Source organism: Pseudopipra pipra, chromosome 4 (genome assembly GCF_036250125.1).
Source record: "Pseudopipra pipra isolate bDixPip1 chromosome 4, bDixPip1.hap1, whole genome shotgun sequence".
NCBI lineage: Eukaryota > Metazoa > Chordata > Aves > Passeriformes > Pipridae > Pseudopipra > Pseudopipra pipra.
Window position 1 is genome coordinate 16281338 of NC_087552.1, and position 21134 is coordinate 16302471.

Here is a 21134-nt window from a genome sequence, read left to right on the forward strand (position 1 = left end):
GCTTTGATTTGGAAACTTCCCTTTTCAAAGCAATGCTGAATCACACCTGGAGAATTTGATGGGAAGGGGAACCTGAAGACCTTTTTATGATCCACCAGCAAAGGCACTGGGAGTTAGGGACCAGCCACTTCACAACATGGAAAAGAAAGGGAGAGCTTACAGCATTTGCTGCATCAACTGGGTCTCCCTCAAAAAGGATACGCATGAAAGTGCATTTCATAATAGTAACAGTGCCTGAGGGCTTTCCCCATTATCTGGTCTACCATTAGGCTGTTCCACAGTGAAAACGGAGGCAATGTGAAGTGATTGCAGAGTGAAATGCTGACCCTGTGATGATAAAAGAAATGAAATAAATTTTTTTTCATGATTTGGTGGTTAATTTAGACATACCTAACAAAAAATATGAGGTGCTGAAGTGGTGATGGTAATGAAAGGAAATGAAATTGAATTCAGATAAACTAGTGACAACTTGGGGTGACTTTTGAAATGTTGCAGTGGAAATGATACCAAGCTTTTTATGACAAAATTGCTTGCTGGTCAACAGTATAAATACAGTGTATACTCTCACAACACTAAGTTAATACTGAAAGCAAAACTTACTTGTTTTCTCTTCAGATGTTTATTGAAAGCATAACCTTTGTCATGTCTCTTCACTGGAAGAATAAAGCAAAATAAATGTCACAATCAAAATGCCACTTTCATGCTTTCTCAATGAAATAAAAGTGGGAAAAAAAGAGTCCCAATTATTTAGCCATCTATCCATGACCAGTAGAACTTTCAGGAATCTTAAGAAAATCCTATAGCATCATAATTGGATTAGTATGTTCTCCTGCTAGCTTGCTAAAAATTTCACCTGTGTAAGTCTAATGACCACACAGAGAAAGGAAAGTATATACTGAAAGGAAAGCAAACAAATAGTGATTCCATCGTTCCTTGAAATTATCTGAGCTCTTTGCCAACTGTTTTGTTCTTGAGATTCTGGAAGAGATTTGGTTTATTTTTATTTTCTTTATTTCTTATAGTTACAGCACAGCAGGCTTGAATTTCTGCTCTAGAATAAATACTTAAACATAGGTGTTATCCTAAAGCTTGAACTGCAGTAGCACCAGAAGTAGTTTTGAATGGTGTTTTGCTGTATTGCTTTTTAGTTTTTCCAGAAAGGAAAATAAAATTAAAGTGCTGTACTGTGTGCCAGCTACAGGCTGAACACCAGAGGGAACACAGCTGTGTGATGCAATACCTTGCTGACTGGTCAGTTGGCACATTATCAGTGTTGTTGAACTGGGACATGGAGTCTCAGCAGTTCAAGTTCAGTAGTGGCAGATCTATGAAGTGAGCAGAGGGTGGGCACTCAGCAATCCTTGCCAAACCAACAAGATCTGCATTAAACCTCCCTCAGCTTGAACATGTGGGTGTAGCTCTTGGATGTTGGCGTGCCCCAGTGAAGGAAAGCTCTTTAAGGCTTATTTGCCATTTATCAGGTTAGTATCTGTCAGGGATATAAAAGCTGGCAAGATCAAATTCTATATCATAATAATCCAAACTAGCTGAATTGAGTCACTGTTGAATGTTTTTTGGAGATTGGCTAGATTTGGCAATCTGTTTTGCTGGTTATCAATTTAAGAGAAAAATAGCTAATGCATAGACATACTCAGGATATGAAATATTACTGTTATGGGATTATTCAGTTAAAAATTGGACCAGATCATGTTTATTAGTCAAAAATAGAAGCTCCATTTTAAGTATATTGCTTTTCTTAACTGGCTGTGACACTCAAAAAAGTGTGCTCTGCTGGACCAGCCTTAGGCAAATATAATTTATATTCCCAGCCCCTGTAGATTAAGAAACATTATGGCCTGTGAGTTTGACAGTTTTCACTGGTTTTGGAAAGGGAGGAGGGAAGAATTTCATTATCTGCTCGAGCACGCAGATCCAAAGAGAGAATGGGGGTTGGGACTATTAGGACTTATGGTTTTCTTTCTTTCAGCTTTACTCTCAGATGTTATATTACTGTTTATTTTAGAACAGGAGATTCCATGTGTAATTTTAGATTTGCCCTTCAGTAGCAAAAATGGAATAGTAGATGGGTTATTATTTTCTGTCAAAGTTAATTATTTGTCTATATCTTTCTGTTTTCCTTTCAAATGCAAGCTTCCTAAAGCATGATACAATGGTAATAGAACGGTGTAGGTTTTTAGTCCTTGGCAATGTGTTTTACGTGGATGTCAGTCATGTTCTGTCTCACTATTCTTTGTTTTCATTGTCTTGTTAGTGGAAGACGGGGAATCTTGGTTGTAAAGGTCTGCTACAAAGTTGGGCATTATTGTTGGATTTTGGTAGAGGACACCAAGTGTAGATTCTATTCCTGGCAAGAAAAGTTATGTTGATTTTGCATGTGATAGGGAATCTTTCACGTTCCCTTAGGTAGGAAACATTGCTAAGAGTCTTTGTTCTTTCTATGACAATGCTTAATTAATACAGTCCTTTATAAAATGTCAGTAGTGTTGCCTGCACAGTTGTGCACACAATCAACAGGCATCTGTCTGTAGGGAAATCTTTGGGCAGGAGGTGGGAAGGATCTGAGCAGGGCAGTCCTTATGCATGGCTAGGACATGTAGTACAGGGCAATATCTGATTTATAGAAATGAGCTCTGCCTCACTAATACAGAGTAAGAGAATGTTTTTGGAACGAGATATTGAACAATCCAAGTTTTTACTGCCTTAGATCATTGTTGTTGTTACTGCATATTAGATTTTAATCCTGCATAAGTAGCTGTGATTCTAGCCAATGTGCACTGTTATATTAGGTCAAGAATATATTTTCTCTTGTCAGGGCAAGCAGATGGTAACACCAAGAAGGGAGTTTTTACTTTTGCTTCTTTCAGAAGGTGTTATTACCTTCCTGTGCTAAAGCCAGAAGCTGTAATGCTTTAAAAAAGAGGCAAATGTAGCAGTTTGAACAAAGAAGGGTAAAAACGGAGGATAAAACAAGGATTAAAAAAAGATTAAAAACATATGCTTCCAAATCTATGTTCAAATCACTGTAGTTACCTAGTTCTGGAGCAACAGGGTGTGGATGTGAAATACAGACAAAATTGTTGGTTAACTTCCCATCCGCAAAATAAAATAATTCCACGACTGTGCATCTCCTAGTTTCAGGGGTGGGGGAAATGTAACTTCCCAGAAAAGAGTTGTTTACTTACTGTGGAGGAAGCACATGCTATTGGGTGGGTTTGATACCAGGTGGCATTGACTGTCTTTTGAAAGCTTTTACCCTGCCTGAGCAGGGGGTTGAACCTCCAGAGGTTCTTTTCAACCTCAGCTGTTCTGTGATTCTGTGAAAGCCTGTGGGAAGCTGTCATCTGAACCTCTTGTCTAAATAAAGTCAAAAGAGAAGTAGTAGCAGTTAGTCATCTGCTAAAATCCTGGGTTGTCATCCCAGGTTTTAAAAAGTGCATGGGGAACTTCAGATGCTGTAGATGAGGAAAGATCGTGATTTATCCAGGGTTATTGGAGGTGATGTGAAAGTGTATTGTAAGAAACTGATGAGGAGGGAAGTTGCTCAAATGAAGGAAGGAAAGAGAAATAAGCTAATCCTTCATAAAAGGGGTTGTTTTATTTTTAGATCAGTCATTTTATACGTGCCATAAATATACTGTTCTGGAATTCTGCTTGGCTTTGTGTTACAGAACACAAAAAGGGTATTCTGCTGTGTCTCCTAAAGTTAGAAAGTGGATGAGTTTTTAAGTAAGCAAAATAGTATTTAGGCTAATGGTTAGTCAAACTGACCAAGGTAGTCTTGTTTTCTCTTTTATCCATTCTCTGTGTTTATCATCTGTATTTTCCTGTTGTGAGGGAATGGCACATGTTATGTTTAGATTGTTGGCTCTCTGAAACTGGACAGTGTACTTAAACCATATACACAGCACACACAGCCCTTGCTTCATGGATAGTGTATCTGGTTATTAATGTAGCACAGATAAATTATTTAGAGGCAGGTAGTGTTTCCTTGTTAATAGGCAATGTTCCATGTCTTCTAGTTGATTTTCTAATGTTAATAAGACTTAGAGAATCAGAAGTAGACTTATTCCATTTGTTGATTATTTTGTGACCCAGAATATCAGCAGATGTTACTCCATTTAAGTGAGCATATGCCCTATTTGAGGAATTTTTGGTGGTAGGAGGATTTCTTCATGGAAGAATTGGCACTTTTAAATTGCTCGGGTACTGTCATGAAGCATCGGATGGATGGCACATACACTCTGAAATTATAATGTGAATTTATAAGGAGATTTTCTTCTGCCAAAACTGCTCTGTAGCCTGGTTAAGCTTTCTGCTGTAGAATAGTTTGGCTGGGCTCAAGAGCCCCACATGTAACCTACGTCTGTAATTCTTGCATTTTTTTTTTTCCTGCATGTAAATAAAAAGAAAAAAGCATAGCCTAATAGATCTTTCTACTTCATTAACCTATAGTTTGCTTCTTTACCTGTAAATCTCAATGTAATATTAGTAACTAAGTTTGTGATCTGGCCTAAAACTCAGGGAGCTGATTCATGTCAGTGCTAATGTTGTAAGCTAAAGACATGGTATTTATTTTCAGTAATGTAACTGATGTGACTATGTGCTAGTTAAAACTAGTACGCAAATTTCAAAATTATAAGTGGAAAGTGGGCCTTCAAACCATAAAATTGACCATATTGAAGTCAGCAACGTAAATATTTGAAGTATTTATTTATGCTTCTTTTTGGAGTTGTGTCAACTTTCTAGGACTGGTAGATTTACAGCTGAAAAAAAGAGAAAACCTACAGCCTGATCAAAATGCCACTGAAGTCTCAGAAAAGATTTTCTTCGTATTTGGGATGATATGTATTTGGGTTAAACACATGAAAAATCTCATTGAGGGCGGTCAGTGAAACAGTCAAACTTATTTATGTGATTTTTAACTGTAAAGGTGTCTGTTACTTTGTTAACAATATTTGATATCAATTTGCTTGGTTCAAACACCCCCCCCCCCAAAAGAAGTACCACGTGTTATATTTTACAAATACCGGTTTCCTGGAAGATTGTGCAGATTATCAGAAGTGTGTATTTATATATGAATTAATGCCAGCCAGATTTAAAATCAGGTCATACATTAAAGCTGTGAGGAAATATTGTTTATAATATTGCATTTTCAGGTTTTTACCTACAAAATATAATGGAAAAGAGAGATAATACTCTTACAAATGACTTACTGTTTCTTCCAAACAAATACATAAATGCATTTTCTACTTTGGAGGATGACTAAAATAGTTTAAACAATAGGACAAGGTTCAAAAATTAATGCCTGCTTACTGAGGGATGATGTTTTCCCAGGCATTTTAAATACACCATTCTGTAAGAAAGTTTCCTGTCATTAACTTTATATGTGTGATTTAAGTTATCCCTGCCATTTTTTTCTTCTGTTGAATAATCAGTTGTAGGACCCTGTTAAACCAAACAAATCAGTGTTTAACTCATTCCTAAAAAACAAATTTTTTATCTAGAGAGAAGCAGTTGGCTTCCTAATCATATTCCATTTCTTTCTTCTTTTGGTATTTCACAAGGTTTTCAGTAGAATGTAGAAACTGTGGGTGAAGTCCTGGCTGTGGTGAAATCATTAAAAGTTTAAGTAGTAAAAACTTCATCCTTTGTCTTTTAAGTCATGAACCAAGCAGTGAATGTGTTTTCTCACTTACAGTCCTTGCTCTAGTCCTACCATATGTGCCTGCCTTGCACATGTAGTAGTAAAATCTGTTTTCCATGTAAAACCTGTGTCACTAAGTTTATTTATATGACTGGTGTATGAAAGCAGGCGTGGAATTTAAAACACTTACTAAACAATCTCTAATATATTACAGATCTCAAGTAATTAGGCATTCCCATGTCTGCCAATTGTAGGAAATCTAACAATCCATTTTGCCAGATTTTTCTCTTTTTTTAAGCTAAAGTAGTTTGTGCTTCAACTTAAGGGTTGGGTAAATGCAATTGAAACAAATAATTTGATATTCATTCTTTTAGGGTATTACATTGTTGTAAGTTGAAAGGACTTCCTAGGTTTTGTTTACAAGAAAAAAGGAAATCATGGCCTCTGCTTAAAGGAAAAGAAATAGCAAGAAAAAAATGCAGATTTTTTTCTGCTTTGCAACATATTGAGATAATCAAGAAGTTATTTTATTCATGCATCAAACAAGCGAACTAGTAGAAGTCAAAGAGTTTTACACTGTTTTAAAGATCCTTTTGGATTAATATTGACCAAAAATTTTGTAACAGAGTGTTGTAGTACAGCTGTGACAGATAATAGATCACATTCCATGATAGTAAAAAGATGCTCCTTTTATGATTATGAGTCCATAAAAAACAAAGCCAGCATAGCATATTGAAACTCCTCTGTGGTAAATCCTCTAGCAAAGGGACCTTTGGTTCTCTACCCATACTTCTTTATTTAAAGCAATTAATTTATTTCAAGTTTGTGAGCCTGTTCCTGAATAGCTTTAATTCTGATTTTTTTTTTTACTTTGTTAATTTAAACTTCAGCCCTGAAGTTTAACTTTGAATTACCTTGTGTACATTTGTGGGGTTTTTTTATGGTTTGGTTTTGTTTTTTTTTCAATGGCCTTGGAATTGCATTGTTTATGAGTTGGAAAGGATAATTCTGAACATGCTCAATGATAGTCAGTTTTGAGGTACTTTGTAGAGTTTATTTAAAACTGTTTTGCGCACAGCTGGACAGGCTGTACTGAAGAGGTTACTCTGAAGTAAAAGATGACTTCATGTGCTGAAACTAATGTAAAGTCTTTAGGATGTTATGGGCACTCAACATGTTTAGAGATGTATTTGCAGGTATAGGATGCTGTCAAGTTTATTTATGTATAAATTATTACCAGAGTATGATTGAATATTACCAAAGTCTTATGCAGATCAATAAACTTCAAAGCGAGTGCTCAGGGACTTTACATGATTGAATGTCTGATATTATGCACCCAGAGTAATGATTAAATTACCTTCTGTTCATTTAAATAATAATTGGCATTCTTAACAAACACACAAATACAAAGCCAAATCTCTCACTAGGTGCATCCATAGAAAGTTTAGCATGTAATCATGGGAAAAAAATGTCCTAAGACTTTGTGCTGGTTTTGACTGGGATAGAGTTAATTTTTTTCTTAGTGGCTAGTAGGGGCTATGTTTTGGGTTTGTACTGGAAACAGTGTTGATAACACAGGGATGTTTTTGTTATTGCTGAGCAGTGCTTACACAGAGCCAAGGCCTTTTCTGCTTCTCATACCATCCCACCAGTTGGTAGGCTCAGGGAAATGAATTTGGGAGGGGACACAACTGGGACAACTGACCCAAGGGATATTCCAGACCATATGACTTCATGCTCAACATATAAATCTGGGGGAAGAAGAAAGAAGAGGGGTAATATTCAGAGTTACAGTGTTTGTCTTCCCAAGTCACTGTTATGCATGATGGAGCCCAGCTTTCCTGGAGATGGCTGCACACTTGCCTGCGTATGGGAGGTGGTGAATGAACTCCTTGTTTTACTTGGCTTGCAGGCATGGCTTTTGCTTTACCTATTAAACTGTCTCTATTTCAACCTCTGAGTTTTGTTTTACCCTTCTGATTTTCTCTTTTTTGTCCCACTGAGAGGAGCGAGCAAGCAGCTGTGATGCTTAGTTGCCATCTGGGGTTAAACCCTGCTGGGGTTCTATGTCATACAGTAAGGTAGTTGTAGAGGGGAGAATAACACAATGACCAGCAGGTATAATTAGAAAGTCTGTTGGCATGAATTAGAACTACCAGCTTCTTTGAGGTGCTTCTTATTTGGTAGCATTGTGTTTAGAGAAAGAAAACTTCATGGCTTATTAGAAACTGTTCCGAAAACAAGTGTAGCCTTTTGAATCTAGAGGATGCAGAGGGAGAAGCCTTTGCTTTCTGTTGCAGCTGAGCTGCTGTAACAAAACTTGAATATCTCATGCTATTTTGCAGTAACAGGATAGATGAGTGAAACAGCTGTCAAAAGAGAACTGTGAATATCTTCAGCATGATAGGATAGCTTAGTTTGGAAGGGACCTTCTGAAGTCATCTTGTCCAATGTCTTGCTCAGAGCAGGTCTGGTAAAATGAGATTGCTTGGAGATTTGTTACAACCTAGCATGCAGCTCAGGGGCAGCATAGGCTTCTAGACCACCACAGTCTTTACAAAGCTGTGTGAAGCTTGGGGGTTTTTTTCCCCCTACTTGTAAATTAGTGCTAGTTTGCATGCAGCATGCAGCTCCTATTCAAGGAGTTTATGGGCTGAAAACATCTCCTCTCTTTTGGCTAATTTTTTGGGGAAAGAGGAGTCTGGTTTTACCCCTGTTGGTTTCTGTTTTGTGCACGACTTGATCTACAAATATGAGGAGGAATGATGGGGATGAGCGAAGAGGAAGAATACAGGCAAGGCAGTGGCATCCACAGAACCTCACACCAAATTTTTTCTTAATGCCTCAGTGGAGTGCAGTCCCAGTGATGTTTCTGGAGGCACAACTGGCTGCCAGACTTTCCCAAACAAAATCATTGTTAACTTGACTTCAGTATAGTCTGTGTTCTTTCAAATACAGCAAGCAGACTTTCAAGAAGGTCTAAATACAAGATAAATTAGAAAGCAGTGTAATTAGTATTGGAAAAGGAATAGGAAGGTCTTTCAGCTCACAGTAATTCTTCAGGGCTTTGAAAGTAGTTTAGCATCTTGCTTTTAGAATAAGATATACAACTTCTAAGACAAATCAGCTCTCCAAAGTAGAGTTCAGAAAGTAAAAATACTGTTTAAAAGTTTTCTGGTATGTATCTAAACATGGGTATACATTCTGTGAGTCATACAATACTGTCCAGTAGATGTATCTTTACTCTTGACTTGTCTTGCTCTGTATGTAAGAGGTGAGTTTGGTTTGTTCCACCAGTGACCTTGAGCATGTAACTTTAATCTTAGAACAGGCTTAGCTTTTTAAGATATAGGTAGTTCTTCTGCCTGGAGGAGTGGTGTATTCTGTCAGTTTGGAATGCTTAACCTTTCATCCTTCTGGCAAAGCTCTCCCTCTTTGAGAAAGTCTTGGGATGTCATTTGGTGAGATCTTGAGGATGTGGTTTACGTAAATAACCCAGACTTAAAGTTGTTCTTTGTCATGGTTTACATCTTGAATACTGCTGTCAGATGTTATGAGTTATGGTAAACAACAAGCAGCAGTTTGAAAACTGCCCTTTTCTTTCTTTTTTTTTTTTTTTTTTAAATTATCTTCCAGCCTTGCATTATGTCAAGAAATGGAGAAGAGTAACCAGTTCCTAAGTCTGCATCATGACTGGTGCCACTAATAATTTGATATGAAGGTGTGCATTACAAGTCTGTGATAATGGGTTTTTTTGTCCTGTGACCTCCCTTTTATGACTTCAGCAATGCAGACTTTGAATTAGATAAGAAATTAAAAATAGGGAAATTTAGATGTCCTGTTATACTCCTGGAGGCTCAAAGACTCATTTGTGGCCTCAACAGGTGTTTGTAGGTCTAAAAAATCCTGAAGTGAATACGTTTCAACAGTGTATCTTTGGTAGAAAGGCAGTTAAGTCCTGGTAGGTTAATGTGTCTTTCAGAGTAAGGATCTTGAGGTGCTTGAATTTTATTCTGTTAAAAGTTGCTGTTTTTAAGATAAACATATATATGTGTGTACATATCTTGAAGTATATGATGAGGAACATAAAGAGAAGGATCTGCATATTTGCTATAGGAAAATGGTCTTAATGTCATGTATTGTTAACTGAAGTAATTTAAGCACTTGCAAAATTACTCAGAATCCAAAAGAAACGTGAAATATCTTCAACCTCCTCATTACCCCTTACTATTTTTTATTTTATTTCTTAACTAGAGGTCTTTTGCAACCTGTTAAAACCACTCTATGAGAATATTGTTCGGGTGGAAAGCTCTGATAATTTATAGTCCTACATTTAAAATGGCCTGTAGTTGAAATACAGGAAAAATTTGGGTGGTTTTGTTTGTTTGTTTTCAGATTGACAAAAGTAGTTGCAAACCCCCTTAAATTGTGCAAATGTCATCTTCTTTTCAGGTGAAAGTTATGTGTGTGCGTCCAATGAACCATATCGCAAAGTTGATTACACCAAGAACGTCAACCCCAACTGGTGTGTGAACATAAGGACTGGGTCCAGTCGATCCTTGACATCTCTGACATCCACAAAGAGTGAAGTGAAGGAGAGTAAAGATTTCATTAAACCCAAATTAGTGACTGTTATTAGGAGTGGAGTAAAACCACGTAAAGCTGTGAGAATTCTGCTGAATAAGAAGACTGCTCACTCCTTTGAACAGGTCTTGAATGACATCACCGAAGCCATTAAGTTAGACTCGGGTGTAGTCAAGAGACTTTGTACACTGGACGGAAAGCAGGTAGGAGAATAAACTGCTGTGACCATCTAATAGCTGTGAGTTAATCTAAGCTGCTTTGTTTTCATAACTTGAATTCTTGTTACTGTATATGCTTTAACCTGACTCTGAATAAGGACCGTTAGAAAACATCAACTTAAAAAAATTATGTTAAAATATTAATATATACAACAAAGTTGGAATTGTATATAATGCAAAATAAGTTGATCTTTACATTCTAAGTAAAAAAAAATATTTTTATGCTAACCCTGTTGTATTGCTAAAAAAAGTGCCTGTTACTTTAGTAACACAATTTATTTGAAACATTTGAAAGGAGACTTTTTAAAATACTTCTATGTTCTCAGAAGCAGAGTCCTGTTTTCAGACTACTACATAGTGCTGACTGGTAGAAGAAAAATATTGATGCCTCCTTCCATTTCACTTCCATAGATTGCTGCTCAAGTAGCAGTAACTGTCATGATCTAAGGTCAAGAATTTTATCTGAAATTAATAATTCTGGAAGGCTGGTGACATCTCTGCGACTTTCTTTTTTGCATTTAGTTTTACCGCTGCAAAAACATGCTGCCAGGATTAATGATGTGGTAGGTCAGTATTCTCCTGGAGAAATACAGAGGAGTGGCCCACAAAATGTTCTGCTGCACCAATTTCAAGTGTCAGGAATACATTTGTTGTTGGTCAGTCAGGTTAATGACTCACCCCTTCATGGAACAGGACTTTGATACTTGACACTTTTATTTGACATTGATGTGGAACTCTGACAGCATTGTGATTTTTGTAATAGAGCAACACAGGCTGCAAAGTAGATCACATTTGGTATTGGGTACCTGGGCTGTTATCCTGATGACTAAATATTAGTATCCCTGCTCATTCAACAAGTATTTCTGTACACCTGCATGCCTGTATATTTGCATGAACTATTTGTAGAAGTTTCAGTTGTATTCAGAAATGTAGGAATTTTTATTGTCAAGGTTTTTATAATGGTTGTAATCATACAGACTGCTTAAAAAGCACTTTTTTGTGGTGCAGGTTGCTAGGAAATGTATTGCAGAACAAGTGCACTTAGATGGCCTCAATATGAGGTCTGTCTCTGGTTATGTTCTGTGTGCTTGGATACGCTTCTTATAATTAAATACATGAAAAGAATAACTTCTGGATTTTGGTATTAAATGTAGCAAGGCAAATGCATCACTGAGACTGTTGGTTTCAGTACTTAGTGGCAGCACTATAATGTGCTCTTTAATTCTTCTAATAGGTTTGATTTTAAATGAGGTTTGTTAACGCTACTTCATAAGACAGAATCCTTCCTAGGAACATGGGAAATGTTTTACAGTCATGTTTAATTTAATTCATAATAAAATGGTTTTGAGGATATTTATTATGCAGTAATTAGTCTCTTCTGGCCATGAAGTCCTCTGTTACTGTCTTGGATAAGATGCTTTTAATCTTCTCAAACTAGTCAGGAAAGGAAACTCAGTTCACATTCACCTCTTCTTTTACATTGTTAATACAGTAGAAGTTAACTAATCTGCATTGATGTCGAAGATGCAGTAGTGCCTCAGAGAACAATGAAAACAATTAACATTAAATCTCACATACATTGCTTGCATGTTACCATCACTCATGGTAGATAATGGCTGTCTTCAGTCCATGGTGAGGACGACCAATCACTGGTTATGCTCCAAAATAAAATTCCTAATTGCTGCAGTACCTCCTCCTGCCTTTCTCTGGTAAAGGCAATAATCCAACTTGGACTGCGGATGTAGAAGTGTTCTCAAGCAGGATTGAGAAATCCCTAGTTCTCACAGAGAACAGCCTGTGAATAGCTATTCCTTACAGCTGACTCTCTGTGTAAACATTTTCAGCAGTAGTAGGAGTAGTAGTGAATAAATGTGGAGACCTCCCTTCCACGTGGAAGAAGGGCCTTTTGCTTTACTGTAGACTTTGGGAAGGAGCCTTTGTTTGCACAACCGTAGTGAAATCGTGTTTTGAGTGGTCATGAGATGTAGTGCCCCAGAGAGAAGACTTATGGCTTTAAACACCCTTACAAAAAAGCCTTCTAGTGCATATCTAGGAAGATGGAGAGTTCTGGGTTTTTTTGTTTGTTTGTTTCTTTTTCCCCAAAGTGAAGGGCTGACCCCAGTTTGAGGCAATAGGGTTTTTTTTTTAATTTGTTTGTTCATTGCTGGTATATGTAGAGGTTGGTGCACAAGGGCTTTTTGGGGTTTGGCACATAAAGAGTTGCTTTGCTGCCAATTACCAATTGGTGGAAATTTCTGAGCCTATTTTCTCTAATGTAGTAATTGCTTATTCTTCTAAATGTGCTAGGGAGGCAGATCTTTTATGTTTGTTGTAGTGTTGGCACAGCTTGAAAGGCAACCATTAAAAAAAGGCATTTTGTAAATGGCTGTGTTCCTATAAATGTAGCTCTTGTGTTCTCCTGGGTTTGACTTTTTTCTTCTCCCTGCTCCTTCATGTTTTTATCTCTGTGGAAATACTTTTTTTTTTTTTGGTAGTGAATAGATTTAGGTTGTATTTTCTGTTTAATATGGAATTGGCCCTGAAATTCAGGTGTTTAAAACATGCATGTATAAAATTCATATCCTTTTATTAGGGAATGTGTTGTTCTGTTAACTTGTGGGGTGATTTTGTATTCCAGTAGAAGTATTTAACATGTGTAGTAAGAAATGATGGTGAAATCAGTGATCTAGGCAGAGGTCTTTCTAAGCAGTACAACAGAAAGGATGTCCTCAAAATACTTTTTATTTACCCTTCTGACTTCATTAATCTTGACTGTAGCAACATCTTGATGATAATAGTGATACAGAGAATAACATCCGAATTGGATATTTTCCTTGATTATTGTGTGTGAAGACAGGCAATTATCTAGCTTTTAATTGTAAGATTTTATAATATTTACAAGGTTTCCTTTTATCTTCAGTTTCAATATGCTGTAACTTATTAGTTACATAGTGCTTTGTAGCCTCAAGTACAGATTTATTTTTTAACTATGTTGATGCAACGCTGACTTTTAACTTTCAAGCTATTGAGGAACCAACTTTTTTTACCTCCCAAGACTTTTTTGAGGGTTTCTGTGTGAGAAAAAATATTTCTATCCAAGTAACTAGGCTTTAACTTTGCAGTGCAGGCTTCTGCTATTCCAGTCTTTGTGCTTTTGACATTGAGGTTTGCCTAATATATTTGCTTGACCAAAGTGTTTTCCTTACTTGGCTGCATTTTTCCTGGAATCTGTCACTATCCTACTGTGAAGCAAGGACAGTGAGACTGAACCTTCTCCAGTTGGGAAGTTAACCATTTGTTCACCCTGAAGAGAACAAAGGGCTTCTTTCTTGCTAAACAAGTATCAAGCTTCAGTCATTGCAAAGTGTGGAGTGCCAACTTAGTGGTAAATTACCTGCACTAGTTGTTTAAAAGCATTTATTATATTGGGGGAGGGGGAGGGGAAATTTCCTGTGAGAAGCTCACAAAAACCCGTGCAGAACTCTGAAGCATGTTATTTGACAATGATAGAAAATTAAATTTTCACACTTTTTAGGCTTGCAATGTGTTGCAGTTTGATGGATTAATATCCGTAACAGAATTGAAAAGGTGGATGAGCCACCTTTTCTGTACTCCACTCCCAAAATAGTGAGAATGCACTACAGATTAGCCTTAGTTTGAAGGTCTTTTTTGGTGGGCCATAGGTATGATGGTGGCTGTCTCTGAAATGAAAAGCTCCACGATTTTCTGTTAATGAGGGTTTTTTTATAAAGTGCTAATAAAAGTAAATAGGTAACTGAAGAAAATAGATACTACGTGTGGATGTATTTATCAGACTCATCATGCTCTCCTCTTAGTAGTTTTTTATTTTCCACTTGGAGATTTGAAACTTCTTAGTAGAGAGGATAACTTCTGTACACTGAATTTTGTATTTGCTTTGCTGTTAACATGCCCATCATAGAGAGGAGAAACCAAAACAAGGGATGAGCAGGAGAGATTTCATTTATTAGTATAACAGATATTCCCCATATTCTTGATTGAGTTCTTTTGGCACATAGCCTTCAGTCATTCAGACCTGCACATTTCCATTAATACAGTATTTTTGCTGTAGTCTTAATCTCAGTGAGATCTGACTGTTTAGTACACAAGTTTTAGAACGTGTGAATTTTGTTTTTTCTCAGTTTTGCAGTTTTGTATGTGAAGTCCTATTGTATGAGATGATTTTTTAAAAATAATTTTTTTGCAGTTAAATAAGTTTTTTTAGCAAATATTTCCCTTTAGTTCAATTCTCTCCTACCTAAGGAGGAGGTTCCTTAAGAAACCTGGCTCTAGGAGTTAAGTGTACTTTTTTATTTTTATTTAATCTTATGTCATTTAATTGTCCTGTTACATCATTGATATCTCATTGCAGGCTGAGAAACAACTGTAATAGAAACTTGCTTCATTGTTAGCAGGCATTATTTGTAGTTGAAACCTGCTAAAGCCAAAACAGTTTTTATCTTGCATCTCAGGCTCAAACCTACTGCAGGCACTGCACAAAGGCGTTGGAAATCACACAGATTTGAATTTCTGCTACAGACAATTTTGCAAGAGTATAGAAATCTCCAGCTTTTTTTGCAGTTCTAGTTCTGCTGAAATTTAACATACCATTTTAAGCTGAAGTGTTGCATTAATCTGCAAGTATGAAGGAAAGAAATCCTTAAGCCCTTGCATATCTCGCAACTCTTAGAAAGGCTTATGTATTGTTGAAGAGGAGTGTCAGTGACAGCTGGAAAGAGAGTGAATCTCTGCATTGCAGATCCCACAGAAAGTTGGCATTCGTGGGCAAGGAGTCTTTCCTTATTACTGTGTGACAAACAGTAAAACATATTGTGGAAATGAAACCAGAAGTTGTATTTAGATTGTCTTTAAAAAGAGAGACAAAGGGAAGGAAACAATGGTGGCTATTTCCTTGTATCTGAAGTAAGCTTTTGGATATGCTGTCTTTTCTCATCAGTCAGCTAGGAAAGCATGGTCCAGAAAATGCACTGCTTACTGAATGCACTGTTAGGATACTGTTGTTTTGAGTGATTATTGATGATTCACTGCCAAACTGGCATTTCATATGAGTAGGGGTCAATGAGTGTGTGTCTATACCAGTCTGTAAATGACTTGGAAGATGGAATGGAGGATATTCTTAATAAATACCAAGAACACACAAAACAGATGAGCTACAGGAAACCTGCACAACAGAAGATTAGAATAGTCTTGACAAGATGCAGAAATAGTGTAGGATAAAGCAGGTTGAGTAATCTTACACTCACTGGTTATTAAAAATGCAGATAGGAAATGTGGTAAAGGATCACAGGTGAAGATGAATTAGTGGTGTCATTGGTCATGCATAGGAGAGGAAAACCAACAACCATATGGAACTTACAGTCACAGTGCCCACTTTGCTCTGTCCTACTCAATGCAATGGTACCAGCCAGACACAGCTTTATCATGGAAAATTCAGAAATGAGTAAAAAGATTTAAGAAAACATGTTATATGAATAAAAATTGAAGGAAATGGGATTGCTTAGACTATAGGAAGATAATCAACAAGCAGAGTTTTTTTGAATGAACAAGAAAAAAGCCTAGCAGCAATAAGGAAATTACTTCCCTATGTGTAGAAAAAGAAATAATAGTCTTACAGTTAAGATCAGATCCTGTGCAACTCTGTGGTAAATAGTCACAGTAAAATTAGTAGTAATGAAGAGGGGGGTTTTGGGGATTATTTTTTGAGCACATAACTGGAGTCTAAGTCTCTAAGGTTTCTCAAAATGGATTGGTTTAGAGAGTTTTCAGTAACTGAAGGTCATCTACTGCTTTGAAAGAGCTGTTAAGCTAGAGATAAAGTAACAAAAATCTGCTAATATTAAAGTGTGCACATCCCACAGAATTCAAACAGCAGGGTTTACAATTAGAGTAAGTTTTATCCTAGTGCTAGCAAGCCTCTTCTCATGTTTGGTATGAAACGTGATTTAAGGGAAGTTGGACTTGTGCTAGAGGATAGAATTATTTCAGAGAACAGCTCCGTTTAGTCAGTGTGGGATACAAATCTTGCAAGTCTTACCGAAAACAAAGGAATTAAAGTGGCTCCAATCTTGAGGAAGTCTGTATGGCAGGAAATTAATTCATCCATGGACACTGCTACGTGGTATTTTTGTGCAGACTTTCAGTCGGTATGCTCAGAGCTGGAAGCCATGGTTATTTATTGCTAGAAGAAAAGAGGAAATAGCATATTCAAGTACTGGAGATAATTTTGGCCTCTGTTTGTGGACATAGAGATATTCCCATCTGTAGTTATTTATGGAAGGAAGTGTTTATCTGAAACTAACCTGAAATTAACCCTGCCCTGTCATAGTTGCAGCAATCTGAAAAATACCCAAAATATGAAAATGTAGAAATCTTGTTCTGGGTACATATCTTGTCATGGAATACTTTTTAAAGCATTTTCATTACACACAGTGGTGCCAGGGCCCCAGGCAGTTAGCGTGGGGTTTATGGTTTAGCCTAGAGAGTATTTACAATTTTTATTGTAGTTGTCAGAGGATCCCATTACCAGTCCAATTACAATTTTAAGGAAAAAAGAAAATGCAAAATGATAAGTTTTGTTTCAAAGCAGCAAAATTATGATGCTTAAGATGCTACAGAATAAGGATTAAAAAAGCAATAGAACCTTGAACATCTAGTGAGTCATCTCAGGAGAGTGTATTAAACTGGAAGTGAGCAATAATGCTGAGAAAGCTCTTCAGCTTTGTTGCATATGTGAAAAATAAAGGTCATGCCATGTGAAACAGCCACAGTCTAGCACGGGAAAAATTGGCTCTCTGGAACAAAGGTCTTTAGAATTTGTCACAGCGGGGGAACCCCTGTGTCTTATTCTTACTTTCTGGAGATCAATAACCCAGAGTACAGTACAGATAGAATAGAGAACGTATCTCTTTCCTTCCCATGGGGATGCATGATTCTAACTTCAGGGATGTGGTGTAATGTTGCTGGGAATCTAATGGCTGGTGTCCACTAGGTGTGAATTTAATCTTTTTCAGTGAGGTATGGTTTAGATATGTAATTAGTAATACCCATTGTCATCAGACTAACAGGTTGGTGAAGTGTGATGTTAAAATAATAGAGTATTTCTAAAAATGAATGTAAAATCAAACCCTGGTGTGAGGTCAACACTTTTAAATTAGGCCATGGCAACTGAAAAAATTTGCTAATATTTTAGCTAACAGCAAGCATGTGTATCCTGTTAAAAGTGACATCCAACTTGCTGGAGTCTTTGTGGATCTATAGAGAGGATGAATCCTGCTGGGATTTCAATTTTTGTCTGCACACACCAAGAGCTGACAGCACTTAATAAAAATGACATGCTGCACAGTGTGGGAAACAATCACAGCAAAAATAGTGGTGTCACCAGTGGTAGCGTCGTATCTTTGTTGATGTATGATTACAATAATTTTAGTGATGGGTTACAGAAATGGTGTGTGTAGCTCTTGGAATAAAAGAGCGGTATGCCATCATTGTCTGCCATCTGCCATGCTAAAGATTGAATCACATGACTTGGAAACTAAACCTTGGGAATTTGTTACGTCCCGCTGAGCCTGGCCATTAACAGATAATTAGTCTGGTAAAAATCTTTTGAATTCGTTCTGCAGCTGTCATATGCCAGATTAGGATTTGTGTCACAGGTTCCTCATTACTTTGAGATCTTGGAAATTTTTTTCCTGTAATTAAATTACCCTATGTTACTTCAGTAAACAGTTGTTATATTATAACATTACAACATGCAAATTTTCTTTAAGAAGCCTGTTACAGCTTAAAGCTATTTACCAATCACATATGAAAAGTTATCAAGGTTGAATTTTCTCCATTCCTGTTCATAATGGAGTCTTTAAGCAGACTTTCTAGTTTTAAGATTAGTATTCCAGGTTGTCAGGTTGATGGATCTATAGCTGCTTCTTGCTTGGCTGTAATCAGATTGTCAGCGTCTCTTAAGTCTACTGAGGCAAAAATACTGAAATCTTAAAATGTGAACTTTTATATTTGTACCAGTTACTAAGAAAAATGATGTTCTCTTCCATAATAAATTAATGGCAGGAAACATGAAACAGTTTGTCAGGGAGAGGAAAGAGACTATTCATCTTTAATGTTTAAAATGTTGCTAACTGATTAATGGGCATGAACCTTTAAACACAGTAGCCCTGAAGACCCTAGAAGTAATAGTGAAGTAAGAGCAGCACAAGCCAACTTTTAAAAGGGAAGAGCTGCCCAGCACTTAAATGGAACAGTGATCCTGTTTATGGCTTGCAGTTTGTAAGCTTTACATAGGAAGGAGTGATAACTCAGTGTAGGCAGTGAAAGTCAGTGTTCTTCTCTTGTTCACAGAGCCAACAGTCATTTTTTCTGTTATGGAAATATGTGATCTGTGCCCAAAATATTTATTTTGTTCATATTTATTTGGTGTTTTGTTTATTGACACATGGCACACACCATATCTCTGTAATCATGAAAGGCTTTTTAGAGAAACAAAAATATTTCAGAAGAAAACAAAAAGAAAAGAACATAACTCATAAACTAGATGGGAAGTTTGACTCTTGGGCTAGTAGGTTTGGCATTTCTTGGCTTTGCCAATCTTATCTCCAACTTTCAACTCAGTTAGTACTTAGGGAGTTATGGATAAAATTATTGGAAAAAAGGCCAGTTAGCTAAGAAAAATAAAGATGATTATACCATAAAAAGTACCAAACAGCCAGAATCCTCTTCATAAGTGCTTTCTGAAGGTGCCATTTTCTTGCATGTGGAAACTTGCAGTTTATCTTTTAGAGAAATCAAGGGTCTGGTTGATTTAACACGAATAAAACTGAATGTGAGAGATTCAAGCATGGGAGATAAGCATGCCTTATTCTCCCTGTATTTTGCAAGGGACCCAATTATACAGACACTTAGAATATGCTCATGTGGTTGTACAGGCAGACATTTGGAAATGTCTTGGAAATTGGAAAGTGTTCTGCCTTGATTTGCAAAGAGAACACACTGGTATACTTGACATCTGACTCGAAAAGACGTCTCTGCAAACAAAATTCCTATGCCACAATTGGCTTTATATGAGCATAAGAGGAAACATGGCACGGTGAGGTTTCCTGGTAGCCAAGAATTCTGGTTAGTTCTCATTGTGACTGATATTTATGCCTCAAAGGGAAAAGTTTTCTCTCCATTTCCCTGGAGCCTGGTGGGTTAAGCAGGGAAATCTGTCTTCTGCAGATAGCCATGCAAGGTCTGTTACAACAGATTAGTGTGGGAAAAAATTGCTTATTAGAGCATATTCCTATTACTTATTTTAATATATACTTGTAAATTTTAGACTATATTACTTTATATTTTTACTTCAAGTGTAAATACAGTAAAATTGATACTGTAAACTCATGAAGTCTAAGAGGATGATGAACCAATGATGAAATCTCATTCACAAAGCTCTGTATTTTGTCCTCCTTGGTTTTCGTACACAACAGTACTATTTCCTGCAGTTTTAGTATCAGAGTGGCTGTTGGTGTAGACAAGGAGTTACCTCAGTCCTTGAAGTCTGTCACCTTCTTAAGAGCACAGTTCTAGCTTAAGCACTAATCTTCCTTTTCCTGACAGGGATTTGCTCTTGCTCTTGGGCTGACGTACGTAATCGGATGTGTGAGAACCTCATAGCTGTCTTCTGTCACACATTATCGAGAAGTCCATGAGAGAAGGTGCAGTCCAAGATGCAAAGGAGAAGTTTTTTGAGAAGTTTTTAGGATCTGAGAGGGCTTTGAATACTCTTAGAACTAATAATTATTATACAGATTTTCTTGGTTTTGACACATGAATATGTTTTGATTTCTTACAGCACACTTCGCCTTTTGCACATTATTTTTTCCTATCTTCTATTTCTCAAATATTTGACTTCTAAAAAAATGTATTTATGATACTTATATCTCAACAACTTCTTTTCCTTCCCATCTACATGTCACTGAATATTCAAATATCAGAACAATATTATAGTAAGTAGGAGGATGAAGATATTTGATACTACTTCTTATGGATAGATATTTGTATGCAATTTCCAAAATAACTATCATGGCTTGCTCACATAGTTTGGCAATAATCAGTGTGATTTGAAAGTTTTTATTCTTTGAGCGTCTATTTTGGAACTTTATTTACATTGCAATAACTCCATCTTCCATATATAGGTATCTTAATATATGTGAGATATAAAATAAATGCTAATATTAGGAGTATTCACTGGTCATAATATTGTGTATAATTTTTTTTTCCAAAATCTGCATAAAGAGACACACAGATTAGATGGATGAACGTTTTGGGTTTTTTTTAGGAAGTTTTTTGTCTTCATTTAAGGCCTAGATAATGAAGAATGAATGACACTACACGTATTGTAATGGAAATAAAAAAGACTCACCAGATATTTTGTTTGTTTCAATACAAATCAAAAGACATGAACACAAAATTATCAGAAGCACTGACAGACTATGTACCTCTAAAATGATTAGGAGATTAGCACCTTTCCCTGCCTTATCTGAGGCTTTCAAGAAGTCTCTGTCACAGTCCTTCCTAAGAAATAAGATTCATGTGGAGTTTTTGGAGATAAACACTAGTGTAACTTATTAAGTATGGGGAAA

At 36.6% G+C, this 21134-nt stretch overlaps 1 protein-coding gene across 8 annotated transcripts in view; it reads left to right on the forward strand.

Moving 5' to 3' along the window:
- DCLK2 (doublecortin like kinase 2) overlaps positions 1–21134 on the forward strand; it is an 84547-nt gene that overhangs the window by 1964 nt on the left and 61449 nt on the right. For all 8 annotated transcript variants that reach the window (XR_010429969.1, XR_010429968.1, XM_064651768.1 and 5 more), the window contains exon 2: positions 10118–10452. Coding sequence is in view for 6 of the 8 variants with exons in the window: in XM_064651768.1 (XP_064507838.1) it covers positions 10118–10452 (335 nt within the window). In the remaining 2 variants the exon portion in view is untranslated. The remainder of the gene's footprint in view (positions 1–10117; positions 10453–21134) is intronic.